The sequence below is a fragment of the Sus scrofa genome, chromosome 12, assembly GCF_000003025.6.
Source record: "Sus scrofa isolate TJ Tabasco breed Duroc chromosome 12, Sscrofa11.1, whole genome shotgun sequence".
Classification (NCBI taxonomy): domain Eukaryota; kingdom Metazoa; phylum Chordata; class Mammalia; order Artiodactyla; family Suidae; genus Sus; species Sus scrofa.
The window spans coordinates 25,367,506-25,393,506 of NC_010454.4; the positions used below are offsets into that span (position 1 = coordinate 25,367,506).

The 26,001-nt window shown below is 48.9% G+C and overlaps 1 protein-coding gene across 6 annotated transcripts in view; it reads right to left on the bottom strand.

Moving 5' to 3' along the window:
- The window catches only part of B4GALNT2 (beta-1,4-N-acetyl-galactosaminyltransferase 2), a 41,788-nt gene continuing 16,515 nt past the window's right edge, over positions 729-26,001 (bottom strand). Inside the window, exons 2-12 of one of the 6 annotated variants that reach the window (XM_021066146.1) lie at positions 20,557-20,745; positions 18,705-18,842; positions 16,273-16,379; positions 14,755-14,792; positions 13,797-13,977; positions 11,874-11,996; positions 11,657-11,743; positions 8,988-9,175; positions 8,116-8,256; positions 2,181-2,400; positions 916-1,385 (exon numbers count right to left, since the gene is read on the bottom strand). In XM_021066146.1, the coding sequence (XP_020921805.1) occupies positions 1,180-1,385; positions 2,181-2,400; positions 8,116-8,256; positions 8,988-9,175; positions 11,657-11,743; positions 11,874-11,996; positions 13,797-13,977; positions 14,755-14,792; positions 16,273-16,379; positions 18,705-18,842; positions 20,557-20,745 (1,618 nt within the window). In that variant the 3' untranslated portion in view covers positions 916-1,179. 6 annotated transcript variants of the gene reach the window in all.

Here is a 26,001-nt window from a genome sequence, read left to right on the forward strand (position 1 = left end):
AGCCCCTCCAGCACTTGTTATTTGTGGATTTATTAATGATGGCCATTCTGACTGATATGAGGTGGTATCTCATGGTAGTTTTGATTTGCATTTCTCTTATAATCAGCGATGTTGAGCATTTTTTCATGTGTTTGCTGGCCATCTGTATATCTTCTTTGGAGAAATGTCTGTTCAGGTCTTTTGCCCATTTTTCCATTGATTGATTGGCTTTTTTGCTGTTGGGTTGTATAAGTTGTTTATATATTCTAGAGATTAAGCCCTTGTCCATTGCATCATTTGAAACTATTTTCTCCCATTCTGAAAGTTGTCTTTTTGTTTTCTTTTTGGTTTCCTTTGCTGTGCAAAAGCTTTTCAGTTTGATTAGGTCCCATGGGTTTATTTTTGCTCTAATTCCTATTGCTCTGGGAGACTGACCTGAGAAAATATTCATGATGTTGATGTCAGAGAGTGTTTTGCCTATGTTTTCTTCTAGGAGTTTGTCCTGTCATATATTTAAGTCTTTCAGCCATTTTGAGTTTATTTTTGTACATGGTGTGAGGGCGTGTTCTAGTTTCATTGCTTTGCATGCAGCTGTCCAGGTTTCCCAGCAACCAGCAGCCATCTTTTTGACTGAAGATACACTCTTCCCAGTGAGATGGAATCAGATGATGGGAGATACTATATGTACAAATGCTTCCCACATAGTAAGGCATCATAACACAGTAATTTTTGTTTATTCTTTTTTGGTCTTTTTTTTTTTTTTTTTTTTTTTTTTTATGGCCACACACTTAGCATCTGGAAGTTCCCAGGCTAGGGGGCGCATCAGAGCTGCAGCTGCCAGCCTATGCCACAGCCACAGCAATGCCAGATCCTTAGCCCACTGAGCAAGGCCAGGGATCCAACTCGCATCTTCGTGGATAGCAGTCTGGATTGCTACCTCTGAGCCATGATGGAAACTCCGCCGTAATCGTTATGAATGAAGTCTCCATTGCCCACCTCAGTGACTGGTCCATTTCTAATGACCCTGTACTTTTATTGGTACTTCCAGTAACGGAGTCAGACCCACCTGCCTACCCTGCTCCCTGGGCATTACAGTGCTTATCTTATGAGGAGTTCAAATATTGGTATCCCAGCCACCGCATCCGCTGTCTTAGATACTTGCAACCAGGCAGCTCAGCGCTTTTCCAATGCCCGGATACCTTAGGTGACACATTGGAGATAGTTCTTGAAGTAGTGGAGAGCCAACTTGAATTTGATCTGGGCTTCGGTGTTGGCCCGATAACTGGTGTAGTTCCCCTCCAGGGTGGCCAGCTCTGGGTCCATCACTGGTAAATGGGGCTGGTGACCTATGATCACGTGTGGGCAGGACCCCACGAGCAGGCTCCCGAGCCCATCAATAAAGAACTCTGCCAAGAGAGGGAGAGAGCGCGAGAAGGAAACGTGAGCTTCAAACCAGAGACCCGGGGCCAATACTGCGACTCTGGGAGGAGGGCTGGTGTGTGTGTGGGGGAGACATAGCTTCTATTCTGGGGAGGTTCAGTCCCATGGCAAAGCCACTGAGTTGGAAGATCAGACAGATATCAGCAGAGAGACACAGATTAGCAGACCCCAGGACTGGGAGGAATGAGAGGGGAAGAGGTGGGGTGCTGCTCACCAGCTGCAGCTAAACAGAGAAGGATGTCTGGAAAAGGACGAGCAGGAAATTCCGGTCATGGCGTAGTGGTTAATGAATCCGACTAGGAACCATGAGGTTGTGGGTTCGGTCCCTGGCCTCGTTCAGTGGGTTAAGGATCTGGCGCTGCCCTGAGCTGTGGTGTAGGTCACAGAGGCAGCTCAGATCCCGTGTTGCTGTGGCTCTGGCATAGGCCGGGAGCAAAAGCTCCAATTCGACCCCTAGCCTGGGAACCTCCACATGCCATGGGTGCAGCCCTAAAAAGGCAAAAAAAAGGAGGAGCAGCAGCAAGACAAGGAAAGAGGGAAGGGGCAGAGCTGCAGGGAGAGGAGGTAGAAGGGTGTCTCGGAGAAGCAGGAATAGCCTATGGGAGACACGAAGGTGGAGGGAGGCAAGAGAGACCAAGAGCTCCCTAGTTTGGGGAGAAGGGGCCGCTTCCCTGAGCAGCGGGGCCCCGCCCTCCCTCAGAAAGAGACTTCTGAAGCCAGCGCACAGCCCAGCTCGCTTCTTGCCCTTCCAGCCTCCCCACCTGAGTGCGCCACTCGCTGCAGCCGGGGGTCGAAGCCAGTTCTTTGGAGTCGCTCTGTGTGAGCCAGGAAGAAGTTGACAACGCCACTGGTCACCACGCAGTCGGGGAAGCCATCCACGGGCCGGAAAAATCCTGGCTGCTGGTGGAGACAGTAGCCATTCTTCCCCTGCTCCAGCAACAGCTTGAACTGGAATGTGTTTTCAATCACGCTGCCACCTACCTAGCCAGCGGGAGGAGAAATCTGTTAGAGAACAGACTCCATATCCATGTAGCCTCTGCCAGGAAGCCTTACTGGACTGAACCTCAGTCACGACAAGAATTGCACTCCCTGGAGTTCCCGTTGTGGCTCAGTGGTTAACGAATCTGACTAGGAACCATGTGGTTTCGGGTTCGATCCCTGGCCTCCCTCAGTGGGTGAAGGACCCGGCGTTGCTGTGAGCTGTGGTGTAGGTCGCAGACGTGGCTCGTGAGCTGTAGCATAGGCTGGTGGCTACAGCTCCAATTGGACCCCTAGCCTGGGAACCTCCATATGCTGCGGGAGTGACCTAAGAAATGGCGAAAAGACCAAAAAAAAAAAAAAAAAAGAAAAAAGTAATAATAATAATAAAATAAAATAAAATAAAAAAGAAAAAGAATTGTACTCCCTTGTCTTATCTACCCTTCATGTTACACTTCCGCCAAGTCCAAAGGGCAGCAAAGTCTCTGCTGCACTTACCCTCCAGCAAGCTCACTCTTTCCAGAGGGCCACTCCCTCCCCTCCCTTCTGCTACAAGGATCCAGGAGGATCGAGGATGGGGGATCGCGTTTGGGTGCAGGTGAGAGGCAGCCAGGGTGCAGCCGTCCCTATGTGGACTTCCTGAGCAAGCCTTTGTCTCAAGTTGTCTCCCTCCCATTCTCTGCCCCTGGCTCACTTCTCTGCGCCGTCTGTCCACACACCACACACTCCTGGGAGCTCGCAGCTTTGTGTGAGCCCGAGCACAGCAGGACAAGCAAGTACATCTATTCCTGAACCATCATAATCACCTAGGGAGGCAGAGCAGAATCTGCCAGTTGCCCCCCACCCCCTCGCCTGTTCTTTCCTTCCTCCTCTTAGGAAATGAGCCCCCTGAGGTGTTTTTTGGTTTTTGTTTTTCCTTTTTCAGCCGCCCCTGCAGTTCCCAGGCCAGGGATGGAATCCAAGCCAGAGCTGCACCCACCCCACCCCCACGCAGCAACGCTGGATACTTAATTTAACCCATGGCACAGGACTGGGGATTGAATGGGCACCTCCACAGAGACAAACTGGATCCTTAACCCCCATGCCACAGTGGGAACTCCAAACTCCAAACCCTCTGAGATTTAAGTGGACTAAATTAAGCGACAATGATCCTACGAAAGATGAAATTTCCCCACTTCTCTGGAGTTCCCAATGTGGCTCAGCGGTAATGAACCTGACCAGTATCCATGTGGACGTGGGTTCACTCCCTGGCCTCCTTGAGTGGGTTAAGGATCCGGCATTGCCGTAAGCTGTGGTGTAGGTCACAAAATCGGCTCAGGTCCCATGTTGCTATGGCTGTGGTATAGACGGGCAGCTGCAGCTCCAACGGGACCCCTAGGTTGGGAACTTCCATGTGCCCTACAAAGAAGAAGGGAGGAAGGAAGGGAAAGAGGGAGGGAGGGAAAGAGGAGAGAGAGGGAGGGAGGAAGGAAGGGAGAAATGGCCCACAGCATATGGCTTGAATCCCAGCTGCAGCTGCAGCAATGCCAAATCCTTTAACCCGCTGGACTGAACCAGCACCTCTGAAGCAACCCGAAATGCTGCAGTCGGGTTCTTAACCCACTGTGTCACAGTGGGAACTCCCTGAAAGGATGTGATTTAGAACAGATGTCTCCAATTTTTAAAAAGACCACATTCTTCTCATCTTTTCCTTTTTTTTTTTTTTTTTTTTTTTTTTTGGCTTCTTAAGGTTGAACCCACGGCATAGGGGGTTAGTGGTTAGTTTCCAGGCTAGGAGTCAAATTGGACCCACAGCTGTTGGTCTACACCACAGCCACAGCAACGCCAGATCCAAGCCTTGTCTGTGACCTATACCATAGCTCACGGCAATGCCGGATCCCTGACCCACTGAACAAGGCCAGGGATCGAACCCACATCCTCATGGATATTAGTCAGATTCATTTCTGCTGCGCCACGAAGGGAACTCCCAAGACCACATTCTTAAAAGAAAACTGCTGTCTTCCACTCCCTCTCTCCCCCTTTCTTCTGACCGTGCAGCTGAGGGCCACAAAGATGGATGAACAACAGGGAAGGAAGCTGGACCAGGATGACCCTGGAAAGAGAGGATAGGGCCAGCTTGCATTCTTTTTTTTTTTTTTTTTTTTTTTTTTTTTTGTCTTTTTGCTATTTCTTGGGCCGCTCCCGCAGCATATGCAGGTTCCCAGGCTAGGGGTCCAATCGGTGCAGCCACCGGCTTACGCCAGAGCCAGAGCAACGCGGGATCTGAGCCGCATCTGCAACCCACACCACAGCCCACAGCAACGCCGGATCGTTAACCCACTGAGCAAGGGCAGGGACCGAACCCGCAACCTCATGGTTCCTAGTCGGATTCGTTAACCACTGTGCCACGACAAGAACTCCCCAGCTTGCATTCTTACACGGGTAGGAACCGCATGTTTTTTGTCATTTATGCTATTGTGACTGGGTCTCTAGAAGAGTAGCAAAGAGACATCTTCGTCAATCCAGATGCTTTGGGGGACTGTCCACCTGGAATAAGAGATAACTGTGGTCACGGTTCTACTTATCCACTTTCTTTCCAGGCCGGGATAGAACCAGCGCCACAGCAGTGACAATGCTGGATCCTTAACCCTATGAGCCACCAGGGAACTCCCATCTTTCTTTTTCCAAACAGCTTTATTGAGATACCTTTGACATATTAAAACTGTATGAAGGAGTTCCTGTCATGGCTCAGTGGTTAACGAATCCGACTAGGAACCATGAGGTTGCGGGTTCGATCCCTGGCCTTGCTCAGTGGGTTAAGGATCCAGCATTGCTGTGAGCTGTGGTGTAGGTTGCAGACGTGGCTCGGATCCCGCGTTGCTGTGGCTCTGGCGTAAGCCGGTGGCTGCAGCTCCGATTGGACCCCTAGCCTGGGAACCTCCATATGCTGCGGGAGCGGCTCAAGAAAATGGCAAAAAGACAAAAAGACAAAACAACAACAACAACAACAAAAAAACAACTGTATGTATTGAAGGTGTACAGCTTGATTTTTTTTTTTTTTTTTTTTTTTTTTTTTTTTTTTTTTTTTTGGTCTGTGGCATGTAGTGGCTTAATGCAGGATCTCAATTCCCAGACCAGGGATTGAACCTGGGCCACAGTGGGGAAAGCACCAAATCCTAACTACTACACCACCAGGGAACTCCCTGCAGCTTGATGTTTTGATATATGTAGACACTGTGAAAAGATCACCACACGCAAGCTAATTAATGAATTCATCACCTCTACACAGTATGGGTATCTTCACAAATTTCAAGAACGCAATGCAGTATTATTAACTATTCATCACCTTTTTTCCCCCTTTTCCATGTGTAAATTAACTTTTGATATGTGTGGGTTTTTTGTTCTGTTTTGTTTTGTCTTTTTAGGGCTGCACCTGCAGCATATGAAAGTTCCCAGGTTAGCAGTCCAATTGGAGCTGCAGCTGCCAGTCTACGCCACAGTCACTGCCACAGCCACAGAAATGCCAGATCTGAGCCACGTCTGGGACACACACCACAGCTTATGCAACACCAGACCGTTAACCCACTGAGCAAGGCCACGGATTGAACCCACATCCTCATGGACACTAGTCGGGTTCATTACTGCTAAGCCACGACAGGAACTCCTGTGTTAATTTTTTATTGTCATTAAGGCCACGTGTGCTTTTATAGCTTTGTGCCATTTTCATTTTTTGTGATGGTGTGTGACAAAACCAGAGCAGCACTCACATTCCTCTCCAACTCTCACCAGTCCAGAGAGGAAGTTGGAAGTGATGCATACAAAGAAAACCACAGTTTTCAAAAGATACACACACCCCAACGTTCACGGCAGCACTATTCACAATAGCCAAGACGTGGAAACAACCTAAATGTCCATCAACAGATGAGTGGTGTACACACACACACACACACACACACACACACACACACACACACACAATGGAATATTACTCACTCATGAAAAGAGTGCAATAATGCCATTTGCAGCAACACAGATGGACCTAGAGATTATCATACTGAATGAATTCAGAGAAAGGCAAATATCATATGATATCCCACATATGTGGATTCAAAAGAGATACAAATGAACTTATTTACCAAAGAGAAACAGACTCATAGATTTAGAAAACAAACTTATGGCTACCAAAGGGGAAAGGTGGCTGGCGTGGGGAGGGGGTGGAGGGATAAATTAGGAAATTGGGATTAATATATACATACTACCATATATAAAATAGATAGGAGTTCCCATTGTGGCTCAGTGGGTTATGAACCCAACTGTGATCCATGAGGATGCAGGTTCAATCCCTGGCTTTGCTCAGTGGGTTAAGGATCCGGTGTTGCTGTGAAATGTGGTGTAGGTCACAGATGCAGCTCAGGTCTGATGTTGCTGTGGCTGTGGTGTAGGCCAGCAGCTATAGCTCCGATTTGACCCCTAACCTGGGAACCTCCATATGCCTCGGATGCAGCCCCAAAAAGACCAAAAAAAAAAAAAAAAAAAAAGATAACTGACAAGGACCTACTGTATGGCAAAGGGAAGTACACGCAATTATTCTGTAATATCCTACGTGGGGGAAAGAATCTGTAAAAGAATGGGTATAGCTGAATCACTTTGCTGTACACTTGAAACTGATACACCATGGTAAATCAACTCTACTCCAATAGAAAATACAAATTAGGGTTTTATAAATTTTATAAAAATAAAATAAAACCTAGGCCACCTGGTGGCCTAGAGGTTAAGGATCCAACATTCTCACTGCTGTGGCACAGGCGGGATCAGGCTGGATCCCTGGCCTGGGAACTTCTGCATCCCTGGCCTGGGAACATCTGCATGACGCAGGTGTGGCCAAGCAAAAAAAAAAAAATTCAATTAAAAAAAATGACTGGGAGTTCCCATTGTGGCTCAGTGATTAAGAAACCCAACTAGTAACCATGAGGTTGCAGGTTTGATCCCTGGCCTCACTCAGTGGGTTAAGGATCTGGCCGGCATTGCTGTAAAGTGTGGTGTAGGCCAGCAGTTACAGTTCCAACTGGACCTCTAGCCTGGGAACCTCCAGATGGGGCCTAAAAAGACAGAAGACAAAAAAAAAAAAAAAAAAAAAAAAAAAAAAAAAACATTGAAAAAAGTGCCTAAACACACTTTTTTTTTTTTTTGGCCATTTCTTGAGCTGCTCCCTCAGCATATGGAGGTTCCCAGGCTAGGGGTTCAATCAGAGCTATAGCCGCTGGCCTATGCCAGAGCCACAACAACGGGCAATCCGAGCCGCATCTGCAAACTACACCACAGCTCACAGCAATGCCGGATCCTGAACCCACTGAGCAAGGCCAGGGATCGAACCCGCAACCTCATGGTTCCTACTCGGATTCGTTAACCACTGAGCCACGACGGGAACTCCACAACACACTTTAAGGACAGAACAACGGTGAGTCTGGGGAGTGGGGTTGGTGTGATTTGTTCAAAGAAAAGTAAGAATGGAGGCAGAAGCAGAATCCGCGGGTCTCATTTCCGTGCGAGAGTCTCAACCCCAGAGCTGCTCTGCATCACCTCCTGCACGGCCCTTCCCCTCCCCCCTCCCTCTTCCTCCCCCCCCCCAGTCCCTTTTCCTCTCCTCTTTCCTCCTGTCCTTTCCTCTCTGCCCTCTCCCTCCCCCTCTGGCTCGTCAGATGGCAATGGGGTAGAACTGGCAGCGCTCAGCTCACTTACCACGTCCAGTTCCGTTTTCTCTAGGACGTCCACCAGCGCCTCGATCCTGGTCTTGCTGTTGAAGATGAAGTCATCGTCCACCCAGAGCACATATTTGGTGGTGACCTGAGATATGGCCAGGTTCCTGCCAGCAAACCAGCCCTGCGAGGGCAGGGAGGTTAGACCCGTGGTTGCCCGCCCCGCTGCCTCCTAGCATCACCTGGGGGCTTTCTCAGCTCCCAAGGGTCAGGCTGCCCCCCAGACAGTGGCTGAAAACCTCTGGGCTAAAGGGAGTCCATGTCTCAGAGACCCTGGAAGAAGGAGAGGGACTCTCTGGAGACGAGAAAGTCCTTCCTTGGCCGTGTGGCTTGAGGGATGGATGCAAGTCCCTTTACACCTGACAGTCTTTGTGGCCCTTTCCCCCTGTGTTGCCTGGAAGATGCTGGAGGGTGGGGCTCTCTGGAAGGGGTAACATCCACTTCCTCCCGGTGTGCTCGAGGGAAGGTGTGGGGCGCGGAGAGAGACGCCCCAGCAAGGGTGAAATCATGAGAGAGGTTTCTCTGCTGTGGGACCTGCGTATCAGGAAACCTTAGAGCGTCAGACACCGCCAGTCGCTTACAAGGACCTCCATCAATTTCCACACCAAGCGTGAGGAAAGACGGATTACCCACCCCGTCACTGCAGGAAAGGGAGAGTGACCTGATTTCTCCGGGAATTTGGAGGCAGCCAGGGGACTCAGAGGAGTCCTACCCCACCCCCACCCCCGCCCCCAAGGATCCTGCTGCTGCGGGAGGGCCCCCCCCACCCCGAAGCAGCCCCAACCAGGGTACCACTTGACCCTGGGGCCCTCTGGTCCCAAGGTGCCCGTGTCTCCCCCTCTGGGAGGAATATACCTTCCCAAATGGCATGGCGTAATACTCCACGTGGCTGTCAGTGATTTTCAGGGGCTCCTTGCTGTCATCGGCCACAATCACCGTCAGGTCTGGGTAGTACTCACGAACACTCCGGAGCATGGTCATCAGCTTGTGGGGACGGAGGAAGGTTTTGGTGGCAATGGTCACCAGGTCTCGGAGCTTCCTCTCTGGGCAAGAAAGGGTAGGTGTCAGAGCTCTGTTTTCAAGAATCCTCACTGACGTGCATTGCTCTGGAGGTTTCTTTACACGGCGATGTCTCGAGTGTTTGTGGACCTCATGCCTCTTGTTCACAGTTGATGTTAGTTGGATCAGAAAATACATTTTATTATTATTATTTTGTCTTTTTGTCTTTTTAGGGCCGCACCTGCAGCATATGGAGGTTCCCAGGCTAGGGGTCAGCTCAGAGCTACAGCTGCCGGCCTACACCACAGCCACAGCAACACAGGATCCGAGCCTCATCTACACCACAGCTCACGGCAACGCTGGATCCCTAACCCACTGAGCGAGGCCAGGGATCAAACCTGCATCCTCATGGATGCTAGTTAGATTCGTTTCCGCTGAGCCATGGTGGGAACTCCATGAGTCAGATTCTCAACCCACTGAGCCACAACGCGAACTCCCAATTTGTTTAAATGGTTTCTGTCTTCTAGAGTGTCTCCCTTTTTTTTTTTTTTGGTTTTTGTTTTTTGCTTGTTTGTTTGTTCTTTTCTTAGTAGCTGCACCTGCAGCATATGTAGGTTCCCAGGCTCCCAGGCTCCCAGTTGAATCAGAGCCGCAGCTGCAGGCCTATACCTCAGCCACATCAGATCTGAGCCGCATCTTTGACCCACATCACAGCTGGCAGCAATGCAGATACTGAACCCACTAAGTGAGGCCAGGGGTTGAACCTGCATCCTCACAGACACCATGTCAGGTTCTTCACCCACTGAGCCACAACGGGAACTCCTCTCTTCTGGTTCTGTTGGCTCCAGTCTGCTGTTTCCTTCTGTCGAGTGGGATGCTTCAAGTTATGCTTGCCTATCTGCACTTGGTTTGCAACCGGCTTTCATGCTGTTACTGGGAATTGAGACGCATAGAGTTTCGCCCATCAAGGGATTCAATATGACCAGTCATGAGGCCCAGGAAGACGGGAAAAGATTTAAAGACCTGAGACCTGCCCTGTCACAGCTGCAATCCTACAGAGAGACGTGCCTGGCCTGGTTTTTTTTTTTTTGCTTATTTAAGGCTGCACCCACGGCATATGGAGGTTCCCAGGCTAGGGGTCGCATTGTAGCTACAGCTGCTGGCCACAGCCACAGCCACAGCCACAGCGATGCCAGATCCGAGCCGAGTCTGCAGCCTACACCACAGCTCATAGCAATGCTGGATCCTCAACCCACTGAGCAAAGCCAGGAATCGAACCTGAAACCTCATGGGCACTGGTAGGGTTCGTTAACCACTAAGCCACGACGGGAACTCCTTGTGGTTCTTATTCATGTTCTTTTCTTACTGATTCATAAGTCCTCTGAAGTAAAATTAGACCTTTGACTTTCGTGTGTGTTGTTATTTTTCCCCAGTTTGTCTTTTGTCATTTGACTTTGCATATGGTAGGCTTCCGTCATTAAAAACATTAAAAATTGTTATATAATTTATGTTTTTCGTCTTTTTCCTAGGTTTTGTGTCTTATTTAGAAAAGTCATACTTTACACAGTTATTTTTAAACTCCAGGCTGATTCCTAGTACTTAAAAAAATTAGATATTTGCTCTACCTGGAATGTACCTTGGTGTGAGCTATGAGATGGATTCAGCTTGTTATTTTCACACAGCTACACAGTTATCTAACACAATCTCTTGAGCAATCCATCTTTTTCCCCTTTAATTTGAAAAACTACCTTGATCACACAGTAAAATTCCAAGATGTCTATTTCTGGGTTTCTTTTCTTTTCTTTTTCTTTTTTTTTTTGTCTTTTCTAGGGCTACACCCACGGCACATGGAGGTTCCCAGGCTAGGGGTCGAATTGGAGCTGCAGCTGCCAGCCTATGCCAGAGCCATAGCAACATGGGATCCAAGCCGCGTCTGTGACCTACACCACAGCTCATGGCAATGCCGGATCCTTAACCCACTGAGCAAGGCCAGGGACCGAACCCGCAACCTCATGGTTCCTAGTCGGATTAGTTCGTTAACCACTGAGCCATGACAAGAATGCCTAGGTATCTAATTTGATTCCACTGACATAGCTCTTCGTGGTCCAATAACATTCTATTTTTATAATTATTACTTATTAAAATGTCATAAATCATTAGATTTTTTTCAAAATAAATTCAACCGTACAATAAGTTAAACGTAATGAAGCAGTATTAAGAGCGTATTCTAGCATTTTTTTCCTCCAAAAAAGCTTGTTGGAGTTCCCTGGTGGCCTAGTGGACTAAGGATCCAGTGTTGTCACTGCTGTGGCTTGGGTCACTGCTGTGGCACAGGTTCCATCCAAGGCCTGGAAACTTCCACTCTGCGGGCACAACCAAAAAAAAAAAAAAAGCTTGTTAACAGGAATCCTATTGGAGCTTTTATTTCATCGAGTCTCCTCCTCCATCTCAGAGGGGAGCCCTTCTGCATCTCACCCAACAGTCTCCAGGGACCCACGATGGAGCCCCAGGGACAAGGGTCTTACCTGGTCCAGGGTCATATAACTTGGGCATGACAGGATAGCGGATGGTCACTGGAAACTTGGCCACTGAGGACTTGGACTCCAGACTCACTGGAGGGAGAAATCAGGTCAGGGCTGGTGCACGGTATCTGGGTCACTCCCCACGAGGCCGGGGAAGCCCACGTGATGGGGGAGTGAAGGACTGAGGACCCCACAGAGTCTATGGCATTCTGGCTCCTACCCTGCTGTGTGTTCCGGAAGCAACCTGCTGACTGCCTCTGAAACGCACATGTCTGCCCCCGTGAGACTCTGTCGGGTGAAGTGGGCTTGGAATCAGAGGGGTAGATTAAGTTTGACTCTGCATCTATAATTTGAAATACCTTGGGTAAGTCACAGCACCTCCACCTCCACCTCCAAAACCAGGGTAACACTACCAGCCCAGTTCACCTCACAGTGCCTTTTTTTTTTTGAAGGGCTGCAGGTGCAGCATATGGAGGTTCCCAGGCTAGGGGTCAAATCGGAGCTGTAGCTGCCGGCCTACACCACAGCCACAGCCACAGCCACATGGGATCCGAGCCGTGTCTGCAACCTACACCAGTGCCTGGCAACATCAGATACTTAACTCACGAGTGAGGCCAGGGATTGAACCTACATCGTCATGGATCCCAGTCAGGCTCGTTTCTGCTGAGCCACAGTGGGAAGCCCCGTCACAGGGTCATTCTGTGGTAAGACATGTTTAAAAATCCCAAGGTACAGAGAACTCTCTCTCTAGCTTATGCTCATGGAAAATCTGCCTCACATTCACTGGGGTTGGGAAAGCATCCTGTGTATCTGGTCAAAGCAGAAAAAGGTAAATGTCTTTTTTTTTTTTTTTTTTCTTTTTACGGCTGCACCTGCTGCATATGGAAGTTCCTGGACTAGGGCTCAAATTGGAGCTGCAGCTGCCGGCCTATACCACAGCCACAGCCACAGCCAATGGAATCCCAGCCACATCTGCGAATTATGCCGCAGCGAGGCCTGGGAGCAAACCTGCATCCTCATGGATTCTAGTTAGGTTCTTAATCCACTGAGCCACAAGAACTCCGGAAAAGGGTAATTTATTTATGTATGTATTTATTTATTTTTGTCTTTTTCTTTTTAGGGCTGCACCCGTGGCATATGGAGGTTCCCAGGCTAGGAGTCTAGCTGGAGCTGTAGCCACCAGCCTATACCACAGTCACAGCAGCTCAGAATCTGAGACACTTCTGCAGCCTACACCACGGCTCACGCAATGCCGGACCCTTAATGCCCTAAGCAAGGCAATGGATCAAACCCGTGTCCTCATGGATACTAGTTGGGTTCGTTAACCACTGAGCCACAATGGGAACTCCCGGAAAAGGGTTTTAATTCTTCCAGAAGGTAAGTGGGGCTGCCCTGAGGGTGGCAGGAATTGGTCTCCCATGAATTCTGGGAGTAAGAGTCGGGTTTGGGATGGGAGGGGAGGAGGAAGACAAAGCCACTGCCTTGGGACTGACAGCTCCCCCACATCCCTCTTTCCCGTAGTGGTCAGGACAAGCCACTGACGCATGGACTGTGTTCTCCTCTACTGCAGCTGAAACCTTCAGCTTTTTCTTTTTCTTTTTTTCCCTTTGCTTTTTAGGGCCGCACCCGTGGCATATGGAAGTTCCCAGGCTAGGAATCGAATAGGAGCCGCAGCTGCCAGCCTACACCACAGCCACAGCAACGCAGGATGGGATCTGAGCCACATCTGCGACCTACACCACAGCTCACGGCAACGCCGGATCCCCGACCCACTGGTGAGGCCAGGGATCGAACCGCCAACCTCGTGGATACTGGTCAGATTCATTTCCACTGCACCACAACCGGAACAGGGAAACTTCAGCTTTGATCACTGATAAGAACGGGAGCAGAAGGGGATGGTTTCCAGGTGCAGAGCATGAATGATCTGTCCTCATGTACAGACAAGCAGGCATTTCACTGTCTTTCTTTCGGGTCCCTCCATGGGCTCAATGGCAACACGGGGATAGTACCAGGTACACTAAGTGGGAAGTTAGAAACAGGAGCCAGGGAAGCAGGCTTCCTGGAGACTTTGAGAGCCGGGGGCGGGGGCAGTGGTGGTGTTTATGGGGTCCCTCAGCATTTTGCCATCCGAGGACGGACTCACCCACATCCACTCTGTGGAGGTGGTACTCTGTGCTCGTGTATGTCACATGCTGGAGGATGAAATTCAAAAGCTCCCGGCTACTGGTCAAAATGTTCAGCTGCTTCTGGCCTCTGCCCTTCACCACATTGTCTGGGACGTCAGCAAGGGTGTTCAGTGTCCCCAGAGAAGCTGTCAGGGTGACCTAGGATAAAGGAGGTAGAAAGCCTAAATGCAGAGAGGCACATACCCAGGACGGCCAGCAGGGGGCAGCATGCATAAGGGTGTGAGGAGAAGAACGCTTCATGCTCCCGAAAGCTAGGGTCTGGCTCTGATGGAGTGTCTGCCCCAGCCCCAAAAGCCTAGGACCTAGGACCTGGTGTGTTCAAGGGCCATTTCTGAAACATTCTTAACTCTTGGCATGCAGAGTTAAGTGGCATCCATTCTTAAAGATTTCTTCTGGAGTTCCTGTTGTGGCTCAGTGATAACGAATCCGACTAGGAACCATGAGGTTGCAGGTTCGATCCCTGGCCTTGCTCAGTGGGTTAAGGACCCAGTGTTGCTTCGAGCTGTGGTGTAGGTTGTAGATGCGGCTCAGATCTGGTGTTGCTGTGGCTCTGGCGTAGGCTGGCAGCTACAGCTCTGATTGGACCCCTAGCCTGGGAAACTCCATGTGCCGCTGGATGCGGCCCTAAAAAGACAAAAGACAAAAAGAAAGAAAGAAAGAAAGAAAAAGAAAACTGCTGGAAACATTTCAGTCAACAGATCTTTTCTTTTCTTTTCTTTCTTTTTAGGGCCAGACCTGAAGCACATGGAAGTTCCCAGGCTAGGGGTCCAATCAGAGCTACAGCATCTTTGTCTGCCCCATCTTTGTCTCTCTGTCAAACGCTGAGACCAGCCACCATCACGGGGAAAAGCGCATGGGCAGTGAGCCAAGGACAGGATGCTAAGTGCAAAGTGGGGCTGGGAAGGGGACTCTTGCCTCATAGATGGGAGCATCAGGTCCTTCAAACCGGAGGCCTGGAGGTCACAGGAAAAAGGAGAAAGGAAAAAAAAAAAAAAGCATTTGAGAGGATGCCAAGAGTTCCCTGATGCTCTCAGCTCCCTGGCCAATTCCTACACATCCCTCCAGAGCCCCTTCAAGTGTCACCTATCCAGGGTGTTTGCAGACCGCTCGCCTCCCCACTAGAGCTTGCTAGATGGTGTCCAACGGACCTCTGCAAACTCCAGCAAACCAAAGCCTCTGATGCCCTCCCCTAGTTTGGGTTTTTGTTTTTTTTTTTTTTGTCTTGTTGTTGTTGGGTCTTGGGGGGGTTTGGGGGCTTTTTAGGGCCACACCCTCTGCATAAGGAAGTTCCCAGGCCACGGGTTGAATCAGAGCTGCAGTTGCTGGCCTACATCACAATGACAGCAATACAGATTGTCCGCTGAGTCTGCGACCTACACCACAGCTCACAGCAACACTGGATCCCTGCCCCACTGAGCGAGGCCAGGGATACAACCCGAAACCTCATGGTGCCTAGTTGGATTTGTTTCCGCTGCACCACCACAGGAACCCCTAAATGGTAAACTTTATGTTACATATATTTTACACACTAGAAAGAGAATTATCCAAAATGGCAAATCATTTTTTAAATGAGTACTTAAAAACACGAGCAACTCAGAGTTCCTGTCATGGCGCAGTGGAAACGAATCCAACTAAGAACCATGAGGTTGTGGGTTCGATCCCTGGCCTCGCTCAATGGGTAAAGGATCCAGCATTGCTGTGCGCTGTGGTGTAGGTCGCAGACGCAGCTCGGATCTGGTGTTGCTGGGGCTCTGCTGTAGGCCAGCAGCTACAACTCCGATTTGACCCCTAGCCTGGGAACTTCCAGGTGCTAAAAAGACAAACGACAAAAACAAAAAACAAAAAACAGAACAAAACAAAAAAAACCCAAAACACCAGCAACTCATCTCAAATGTTTTTACTTTAAAATCTATCTCTGTTCTTATGACTAATGCAAATCCTAACTCAAACACATCCTCCTTCTGTGGCCTTAGCTAACATGCTAAACTTATTTGGGAAATTGGCAAAATAACATTTACCTCACAGGGATGTATGCTGGACGAGAGGTGTGTGTAAAAACCACTCGTGGAGGAGCTGTAACGGATAGAAATATTCTTTCCATATGCAGTCCCTGGAGATGGGCTGAGGCTTTGCTTGCTCCCTTGATGCTGGCAGACACCAAAAAGCCAATAATGGCCTAAGATTCCTCGAGGCACCCAGATCTCCATCCTCTCCTATACGATCCAAGATGCCCAGGGAGGCAACAGCTCCTAAGTGCCATTCCCAGTGGTGGAAACAGTGAGAATAACATCAAATGAAACCATGTCCAGCTTCACGGATTGTGCTGGGTATCCGGGAATGATTCAGCGGCTAACTGCTCCCTTCTGCTCCCTCCTTTGCTTCAGAAGGACTACGAGAGCTGCCTGGGTCCTGTCCGGGTGGAGATGCACCTACCTGGGATGGGGATGGTGTGTAGAGGCATCACTTCCACCCCGTGGACCGGGTACCCAAAGGGGAGGTTGGGCTGAGCCAGCAGGGGCGGTGGGCGAGGGAGCCCTTCTCTGCAGGGAAACAAAACCATCAGCAGCTGCCTTGATACCTGTCCCTGACTAGCTCTTTTTTTGGGGGGGAGGGGGGGTGCGACCACACCCACGGCATAGACGTTCCCAGGCCAGGGATCTCACCCACCCCACGGCAGCGACCTGAGCCAATGCAGTGACCATGCCAGATCCTCCTTAACGTGCTGAGCCACAAGGGAACTCCCACTGCTCCCACTGGTTCGTTCTTTTTTTTTCTTTCGTTTTTGGCCTCCCCGAGGCATATGGAGTTCCCAGGCCAGGGATCAGACCTGAGCTGTGGCTGCGACCTAAGCTGCAGCTGCAGCAACAGATCTTTAACCCACTGTGCTAGGCCAGGGGTTGAACCTGCATCCCCGTGCTCCCCAGACACAGCTGATTCCATTGTACCACAGCAGGAGCTCTTCACTGTCCCCACCGGCTAGTTCTTTTTCTTTTTTTCCTTCTCTTTTTTGCTTTTCTAGGGCCACTTCCCGCGGCATATGGAGGTTCCCAGGCTAGGGGTCCAATCAGACCTGTAGCTGCCGGCCTACACCGCAGCCACAGCAATGCGGTATCCGAGCCGCGTCTGCGACCCACACCACGGCTCTCAGCAATGCTGGATCCTGAACCCACTGAGCAAAGCCAGGGATCCAACCCACATCCTCATGGATACTAGTCAGGTTCGTTAACCACTGAGCCACGACAGGAACTGCTGGCTAGCTCTTAAAGGGGTATCTGTGCCCAGAGCTTTGGGCTGCAAAGGGGGAGAAATCCAAAGTAAATCGTCGGATTGTCCTGCATTCTCTCCTCTTCTTTATTCCTGCCCCTCCCTCCAGCCTCGAATTCCACAAAGAAACTAAGGCAGATTACAACAACACACATTAAAAATAAAAATCACGGAGTTCCTGTTGTGGCTCAGCCGGTTAAGAATCCAATGCAGCATTCTTGAAGTTGCGGGTTCAATCCCTGGCCTCGCTCAGAGGGTTAAGGATCCAGCGTTGCCCTGAGCTGTGGTGTAGGTCGCAGACGCGGCTCGGATCCCACATGGCTGTGGCTGTGGCTGTGGTGTAGGCTGGCTTCTGTAGCTCCGATTGGACCCCTAGCCTGGGAACCTCCATGTGCCTCGGGTGCGGCCCTAAAAAGTAAATAAATAAATAAAATGTAACATAACATAAAGAGAACAAGGTAACACCTGCTTAACACTCACCACGTTCGAATTATTTTAATACATTTTCAATTGCTGGTTTTCAATGTGAGCCATTTTAAATAAGTCTTTACATGTAATATTAAAAAATATTAACATATTATCTCTACTCTTGAGGTTATTTGCATCAATCTCCCTGTGGATGGAGATATTATATAACTGGCATGCAATGATATCTCGTGGGAGACTTGAAATCAGCCACAGTGTGATTTCTTGTAGGGTTGGGTTTTTCTTTAATTTTTTTTTTTTGTCTTTTGTCTTTTTTGTCTTTGTTGTTGTTGTTGTCATTGTTGCTATTTCTTGGGCCGCTCCCGCGGCATATGGAGGTTCCCAGGCTAGGGGTTGAATTGGAGCTGTAGCCACCGGCCTACGCCAGAGCCACAGCAACGCGGGATCCGAGCCGCGTCTGCAACCTACACCACAGCTCACGGCAACGCCGGATCGTTAACCCACTGAGCAAGGGCAGGGATCGAACCCGCAACCTCATGGTTCCTAGTGGGATTCGTTAACCACTGCGCCACGACGGGAACTCCTTCTTTAATTTTTGAACTTTTTACTAAAGCAGGGTTGATTTACAATGTTGTGTACAGTGTGATTATTAAACCGTGGAAATTGGCAAGCACTACAAGCCACTACCAAAAGCCCATGGTTAAATATTACCACCACTATTCATATTTCTCCCTCAACATATAAACACATCTACCCACACTTATACACACAACTATCCCCTCCTCTTTTAAAACCACAAATGTGCAGTTCCCATTGTGGCAGAGTGGAAATGAACCTGACTAGGATCCATGAGGATGCAGATTCGATCCCTGGCCTCACTCAGTGGGTTAAGGATCCGGCGTTACATTGGAGCTGTGGTGTAGGTCGCAGATGCAGCTCGGAACTGGCGTTGCTGTGGCTCTGGCATAGGCAAGAGGCTACAGCTCCGATTAGACCCCTAGCCTGGGAACCTCCATGTGCCATGGGAAGTGGCCCTAGAAAAGGCAAAATACAAAAAAAAAAAAAAAAAAAAAAAGAGGGCATTCCCTCCCCCCTCCTTGGAGCCACACCCTCGGGAATGAGTAGAGAGCTTCCGCTCCATCTCAGGGCGCAAGAGCCCTCAGCATCTGCAATACCTCCTCTGAAAGTGTTCGAGCTCAGCCTGTCTCCTCAGGTTCACTGCGGGGAGGTCACGCGGGTCGTAGGCATCCTCCAAGTTATAGCTTTCCTGATGCCCGAAGGCGTCACATTGGCACTGGTTTTTCGGGAACAGCCTAAAATAAGATAAGGTCAAAGATCACATATTGGGAAAGTGGGCTGGTAGGTGAGGGGGAGCCGCAAGCTCGGTCCGGTGTATTTTTTTTTTTTTAACTTTTTATTTTCTCTTATTTTGTCTTTTTAGGGCCGCGAGGTTCCGAGGCTGGGGTCTCATCGGAGCCGTAGCCACCGGCCTACGCCAGAGCCACAGCAACGCAGGATCCGAGCCGCATCTGCGACCTACACCACAGCTCATAGCAATGCTTGATCCTTAACCCACTGGGCAAGGTCAGGGATCGAACCCTCAACCTCATGGTTCCTATTCGGATTCATCTCCGCGGAGCCATGATGGGAACTCCCAATCCAGTGTGTTTTTCCCCCTAGGCTTTCCCATACCTAGCGCCAGGGTTGGGTTGAGACCCTGGAATCCCAGCAGCGGCCGCTCCCAAAGACACAGGGAAGGAAGGGAAGAGAGGAAGGAAGGAGGGCGAGAAGGCCCCCTCTCTGGAATCAAAGTCCTTTATTTATTATTATTATTATTATTTGCTTTGTAGGGCTGCACCCGCAGCATATGCAGGTTCCCAGGCTAGGGGTCCAATCGGAGCTACAGCTGCCAACCTACACCACAGCCACAGCAAGATCAGATCCAAGCGGCGTCTGGGACCTACACCACAGTTCACGGCAACCCCGATCCTTAACCCATGGAGCGAGGCCAGGGATCAAACCCACAACCTCATGCTTCCTAGCCAGATTCGTTTCTGCAGCGACATGACAGGAACTCCCCAAACTCCTTTAAACTTGAGAGTCACAGGAATCTCAGAGGCATTGCAGCCCCACCCACCAGATGAAAAGGCCAGAGGGCCAGAAAGGCCACATCTTTCCTATAATTTTGTTTAGTTTTGGGGGTTTTAATGTGTTTTTGTTTTTTAGGGCCACATCTGCAGCATATGGAAGTTCTCAGGCTAGCGGTGGAATCGGAGCTACAGCTGCCGGCCTACACCACAGCCACAGCAACATGGGATCTGAGCTGCGTCTTCAATCTACACCACAGCTCACCGCAACCCTGGATCCCCGACTCACTGAGCGAAGCCAAGGATCAAATCTGCGCATCCTCATGGATCCTAGTTGGGTTTGTCACCACTGAGCCACAACGGGAACTCCTCCTACAGTTTTGGTTAAATAGGCCCTCCAAAGTCCTAAAGAACTTTGCTGGGTGCTATAGAGGCTATGCCCAGCAGACCAAGCCCCTTTCTAGTCCCGCCGTTTGCAGTCAAATGCTCTACCCCTGAGCCATACTCCCACCAGGTCCCGCAGTCAGGATTCACATTCCCAATCAGCACAGGTGCAGAAAGGTAGGGAACTGGCTGTAAAGTGGGCATAAGAGGACACAGTAGGAGTTCCCGTCGTGGCGCAGTGGTTAACCAATCCGACTAGGAACCATGAGGTTGAGGGTTCGATCCCTGGCCTTGCTCAGTGGGTTAAGGAGCCAGTGTTGCTGCGAGCTGTGGTGTAGGTTGCAGATGCGGCTCGGATCCTGCGTTGCTGTGGCTCTGGCGTAGGCCGGCGGCTACAGCTCCGATGGGACCCCTAGCCTGGGAACCTCCATATGCCGCGAGAAGGGCCCAAGAAATAGCAAAAAGACAAAAAAAAAAAAAAAGAAAAAAGGACACAGTAAAGCCACAGGAGGAGCCAGGGAAGTGTCAGTGCAAAGTGGTATTCTTGCCATCTCACCCGTTTTCACCGTAGAAATCGGGTTTCTCAGGTAGAAGCTTCAGCGTCTGCGCATCCAGGGTGGGGGACGGGATGGGTGAGTTGAGGAGACTGAAGTCTGTATCGAGGAACACGCTTTGGAACATAAAGAGTCCAACGCTCAGGACCAAAAGCACCATCGATATCTTGAGGATCGACAGACATCTAGGGCTGTTGGGACACAAGAGAGCAAACGCTGTTAAAATCTTTTCTGAGTATGTTAAAAAAGATTTCATTGTGCGACATAGATGGGAATAGCAACTTGAGCAAAAATGCAAGTCAAACCTGTTTCGTACACTACGTATCAAAATTGATTTCTTCCCAAAGCAAAAGAGAAAGAAAAGCAAAAATAAACCTAAGCAAACTGACAAGCTTTTGCACAGCAAAGGAAACCATAAAATAACCCAAAAAGATCCTGCTGGGATCCACTGGGAACGATGTCTGGTCACTTGCGATGGAGCATGATCATGTGAGAAAAAAGAATGTATACATGTGTGTGTGACTGGGTCACCTTGCTGTGCAGTAGAAAATTGACAGAACACTGCAAACCAGCTATAATGGAAATGATAAAAATCATTTAAAAAACTGATTTCGGATAAATAGAAAAGTAAAGAATCAAATCTGCAGAGAGTTCCCTGGTGGCTCATTGGGTTAAGGATCTGGTGTGGTCACTGCTGTGGCTCTGGTCACCACCGTGGCATGACCTCCATCCCTAGCCCAGGAACTTCTGCATACGTGGGCATGGCCAAAAAACTATACTCAGTGGAAAATGTGAAGTTTTTCAAATACGCACTTCTGATCACAAGACCTAAAATTAATAAATGAAGCAATAAAATAAGAGATTTGAAAATGGACAACAAAATGAACCTACGAAAAGCAGAAACAAGATTTTAGAAATAGCCAAATAGAAAGTGGTGAATTAAAAAAAAAAAACTAAAATGGAATCATCATTAAATCTAAGCACAGAGTAGACAACTGGTTTTTTCTTTTATTTTTTTTTTAATTTTATGGCCACAGCCATGGCCTGTGGAAGTTCCCAGGCCAAGGACTGAATCCAATCCATAGCTTCAACCTACACCTTTAACCACCGCACTGGGCCCAGGGATCAAACCTGCACCTCTCCAGTGACCTGAGCCACTGCAGTCGGATTCTTAACCCACTGTGCCAGGGTGGGAATTCCAGACAACTTTATAACCTCCTTGCTCTAAGACTTTCCTCCTGACCCAGAAGTGATGCCTACAAACGAGTCTGGTTATATCACATGACGCTCCCCTGGTCCTGGCTGAGTGGACCACGGGTGTTCACCTCATCCGAATGGGGCTAATCAGCCAGAATTTCCTTCCCAGAAATGGGGAACCAGAGATATTGTTCGGCTAATCCTAATCCCCTGAACTGAGAATAGAGGGGAGGAAAGAAGAGAGAGAAGACAGAAGGTGGGAGAAACAAAAGAAGCCTAGAAGGACTTCCCATTGTGGCTCAGTGGGTTAAGACCATGACCAGTGTCCATAAGGATGCAGGTTCAATCCCCACCCTTGCTCTGGCATTGCCGCAAACTGGTGGCAGATGCGGCTTGGATCTGGCGTTGCTGTGCCTGTGGCATAGGCTGGCATCTGTGGATCCAATTCGACCCCTAGCCTGGGAACTTCCATGTGACACAGGTGCGGCCCTAAAAAAAAATCGTTTTTAATTTAAAATTTTGGGGGCAGTGTCTTTAAGGCATTAGTCTGCTATGGCTCCCTTTGCCTGACAAAGCAATAAAGCTATCTTTTTCTCCTTCACCTGCCCCTCCCCTAGAAAAAGAGTTCCCATTGTGCCGCAGCAGAAACGAATACAACTAGTAACCATGAGGTTTCAGGTTCGATCCCTGGCCTTGCTGGGTGGGTTATGGATCCAGCATTGCCGTGAGCTGTGGCTTAGGTTGCAGATGTGGCTCGGAACCTGCATTGCTGTGGCTGTGGTGTAGGCCTAGCCTTGGAACCTCCGTATACCATGGGTATGGCACTAAAAGACAAAAAAAAAAAAAAAAAAAAAAAAAAAATTTAATTTAAAAATTTTTAATTTTTTTAAAATTAAAAAATTTTTAATTTAGTTTTTTTAACTTAAAAAATTTTTTTTTAAAATAGAGACGCCTAGATCCTGAATACCTAGATGAAAGGGATGACTTTCTACAAAAACACAAATGAATAATATATTGGGGAAATAAAATAAACAAATAAACGAATAAATAAAAGAATTCCCACTGAAGCCCCCCCCAAAAAAAACCCACAAAAGACTTAAACAGACCTGTAAAAATTAGAAAAGAAAAAACAATCAAGGAGTTCCTTTTATGCCTCAGGGGTTAATGAATTCAACTAGGAACCATGAGGTTTTGGGTTCAATCCCTGGCCTTGCTCAGTGGGTTAGGGATCTGGCGTTGCCATGAGCTGTGGCTCTGGCGTAGGCTGACAGCTGTAGCTCCAATTAGACCCCTAGCCTGGGAACCTCCACATGCCACAGGTTCGACCCTACAAAAGACAAAAAAAAAACAACAAAAAAAAAAACAGGAATTTATCAAAGGTCTATGTACTTTTCAAAGTCCCAAATCCACACTTCACAAGTAACTCCAGACTGGTTTATAAGAAACCAGTTTGCAGTGATGCAAATATAGGTACTGACGAATAACAACGTAAATACGCCAAACAAATATTAACCAGTGGGACAGAACAGTATCTTAAATGAATGAGTCACCGTTAACGAATGCTGTTCTTGGAGTTCCCGTCATGGCTCAGCAGATACGAATCTGACTAGTATCCATGAGGACACAGGCTCCATCCCTGGCCTTGCTCAGTGGGTCAGGGCTCTGGAATTGCTGTGAGCTGTGGTGTAGGTCACAGACGTGGCTCAGATCCCATGTTTCTGTGGCTGTGGTGTAGGCCGGCAGCTGTAGCTCCGATTCCACCCCTAGCCTGGGAACCTCCATGCGCCACAGGTGCGGCCCTAAAAAGACAAAAACAAAAGCATGTTCCTTCTAGGAGGGCAAGGATAACTCAGTGCCACTGTGGGGCTGAACCACACCGACGCCATGCTGTCAGCTCATCTTAGGCCCACAGTCTCATCTGCTCTCCCTCCTTAAAAAAAAAAAAAAAAAAGAATGATCACATCCTAAGTTCCTAACACAATTTTCAGACTATCAGATAGAAACAAATCACTGACAACCTGGGTGGGGGCAGCATTTGGCGGAAGTGAGTGTGGTCTTGGCCTTTTTGAGGGTTGGGTTTGTTTCCTTTTGCTATTAGGTACTAAAACTTAAAATTGCATCACTTAGTGAAAACAGAACAAAAATAGGGTCGGACTTTCTCTGTGGCTCAACAGGTTAAAGACCCAGTGTTGTCACTGCAGCGGCCCTGGTCGTTGCTGTGCCATGGGTTCCATTCCTGGCCTGAGAACTTCTGCAAGCCTCGGGCGTGGCCAAAAAAAACCCAAACGAAAACAAAAACAGAAACAGGAGTTCCTGTCGTGGCTCAGTGGTTAACGAATCCAACTAGGAACCATGAGGTTGTAGGTTCAATCCCTGGCCTTGCTCAGTGGGTTAAGGATCCGGCATTGCCATGAGTTGTGGTGTAGGTCACAGACGCACCTTGGATCCTGTGTTGCTGTGGCTGTGGTGTAGGCGGCAGCTACAGCTCTGATGGGACCCCTAACCTGGGAACCTCCATGTGCTGCGGGTGCGGCCCTAAAAAGACACACACATACCAAAAAAGAATCAATAACAAAAACAAAAAATGGAGAGTAAAAAAAAAATTCTCTGGATATTTGGCCCGGTATTCTATATATATTTTTTCTCTTTAAACTGTTATCCATTCCGAGTTCTGCGTAACTGAGCTTTAGCCTCCTCACAAGGAATTTGCCCAGGCCAGGTACGCTCTCAACATTTATCCTGGCTTTCATCTGACGTGAAAACTGGAAGAATACCTTTTGCAGATGCAAATGGTTAATCATCATGAGACGCCCTCAAGGGGAGGGGGGAAAAAACCAGTTCCCATCAATATGAACATGCTTCTCCCTAGTAGTCAGAGTCCATTTTAGCTTTTTTTTTTTTTTTTTTTTTTTTGTCTTTTTGCCATTTCTTGGGCCGTTCCTGTGGCATATGGAGGTTCCCAAGCTAGGGGTCTAATCGGAGCTGTAGCTGCCAGCCTACACCAGAGCCACAGCAACTCGGGATCCGAGCCATGTCTGCGACCTAGACCACAGCTCACGGCAACACCAGATCCTTAACCCACTGAGCAAGGCCGGGGATTGAACCTTCAACCTCATGGTTCCTAGTCGGATTCGTTAACCACTGCGCCACAATGGGAGCTCCTATTTTAGCTTTTTTCTTTGTCTTCTTAGGGCTACACCTGCAGCATATGGAGGTTCCCAGGCTAGGGGTCAAATCGGAGCTGCAGCTGTCAGCCTAGGTCACAGCGACAGCCTCATGCAATCCAGGCTGCATGTGGGACTTATACCACAGCTCATGGCAACACCAGATCCTTAACCCACTGAGTGAGGCCAGGAATCGAACCCGAATCCTCATGGATACTAGTCAGGTTTGTTAACCACTGAGCCACAAGGAGAACTCCTCTCTTTATTTTTCCTTGCAACTTTTTTTTTTTCTTTTTTTGGCTGCCCCATGGCACCTGGAGTTCCCAGCCAGGGATCAGATCCAAGACACAGCTTCGACCTAAGCCATAGCTGTAGCGACACTGGATTCTGAGCACATGGTGCGGGGGCAGAGATAGAACCTGCATCCCACTGCTCCCAAGACACCGCTGATCCTGTTGCACCACAGCAGGAACTCCTGCTTGCAACTTATTTGTTGAAGGAACTGTGTGGTTTTTTGAACATGATCTGGATTTTCCACATCCTGGGTTGTGCTGATTTCAGCCATGGGCCCATGCTCTTTTGCCCCCTGTATTTTCTATAAACTTGTGGTTAGATGAAAAGGCTCAATCAGGAGTTCCCGTTGTGGCTCAGCGGGTTAAGAACCCAACTAGTATCGATGAGGATGCAGGTTCGATCTCTAGCGTCACTCATTGGGGTAAGGATCCAGCGTTGCTGTGGCTGTGGTGTAGGCCAGCAGCTGCAGCTGTGATTTGACCCCTAGCCTGGGAATTTCCATGTGCCACAGATGTGGCCCTTAAAGGGGGAAAAAAAAGAGTCTCAATCAGATTAAGGTTTGATTTCTTTTTTTTTTTTCTTCTTCTTCTTCTTCTTCTTTTTTGTCTTTTTAGGGCCACACCTGCAGCATATGGAGGTTCCCAGGCTAGGGGTCTAATAAGAGCTGTAGCCACCTGCCTAAACCAGAGCCACAGCAATGCTAGATCCGAGCCACATCTGCGACCTACACCACAGCTCACGGGAACACTGGATCCTCAACCCACTAAGTGAGGCCAGGGATCGAACCCAAAA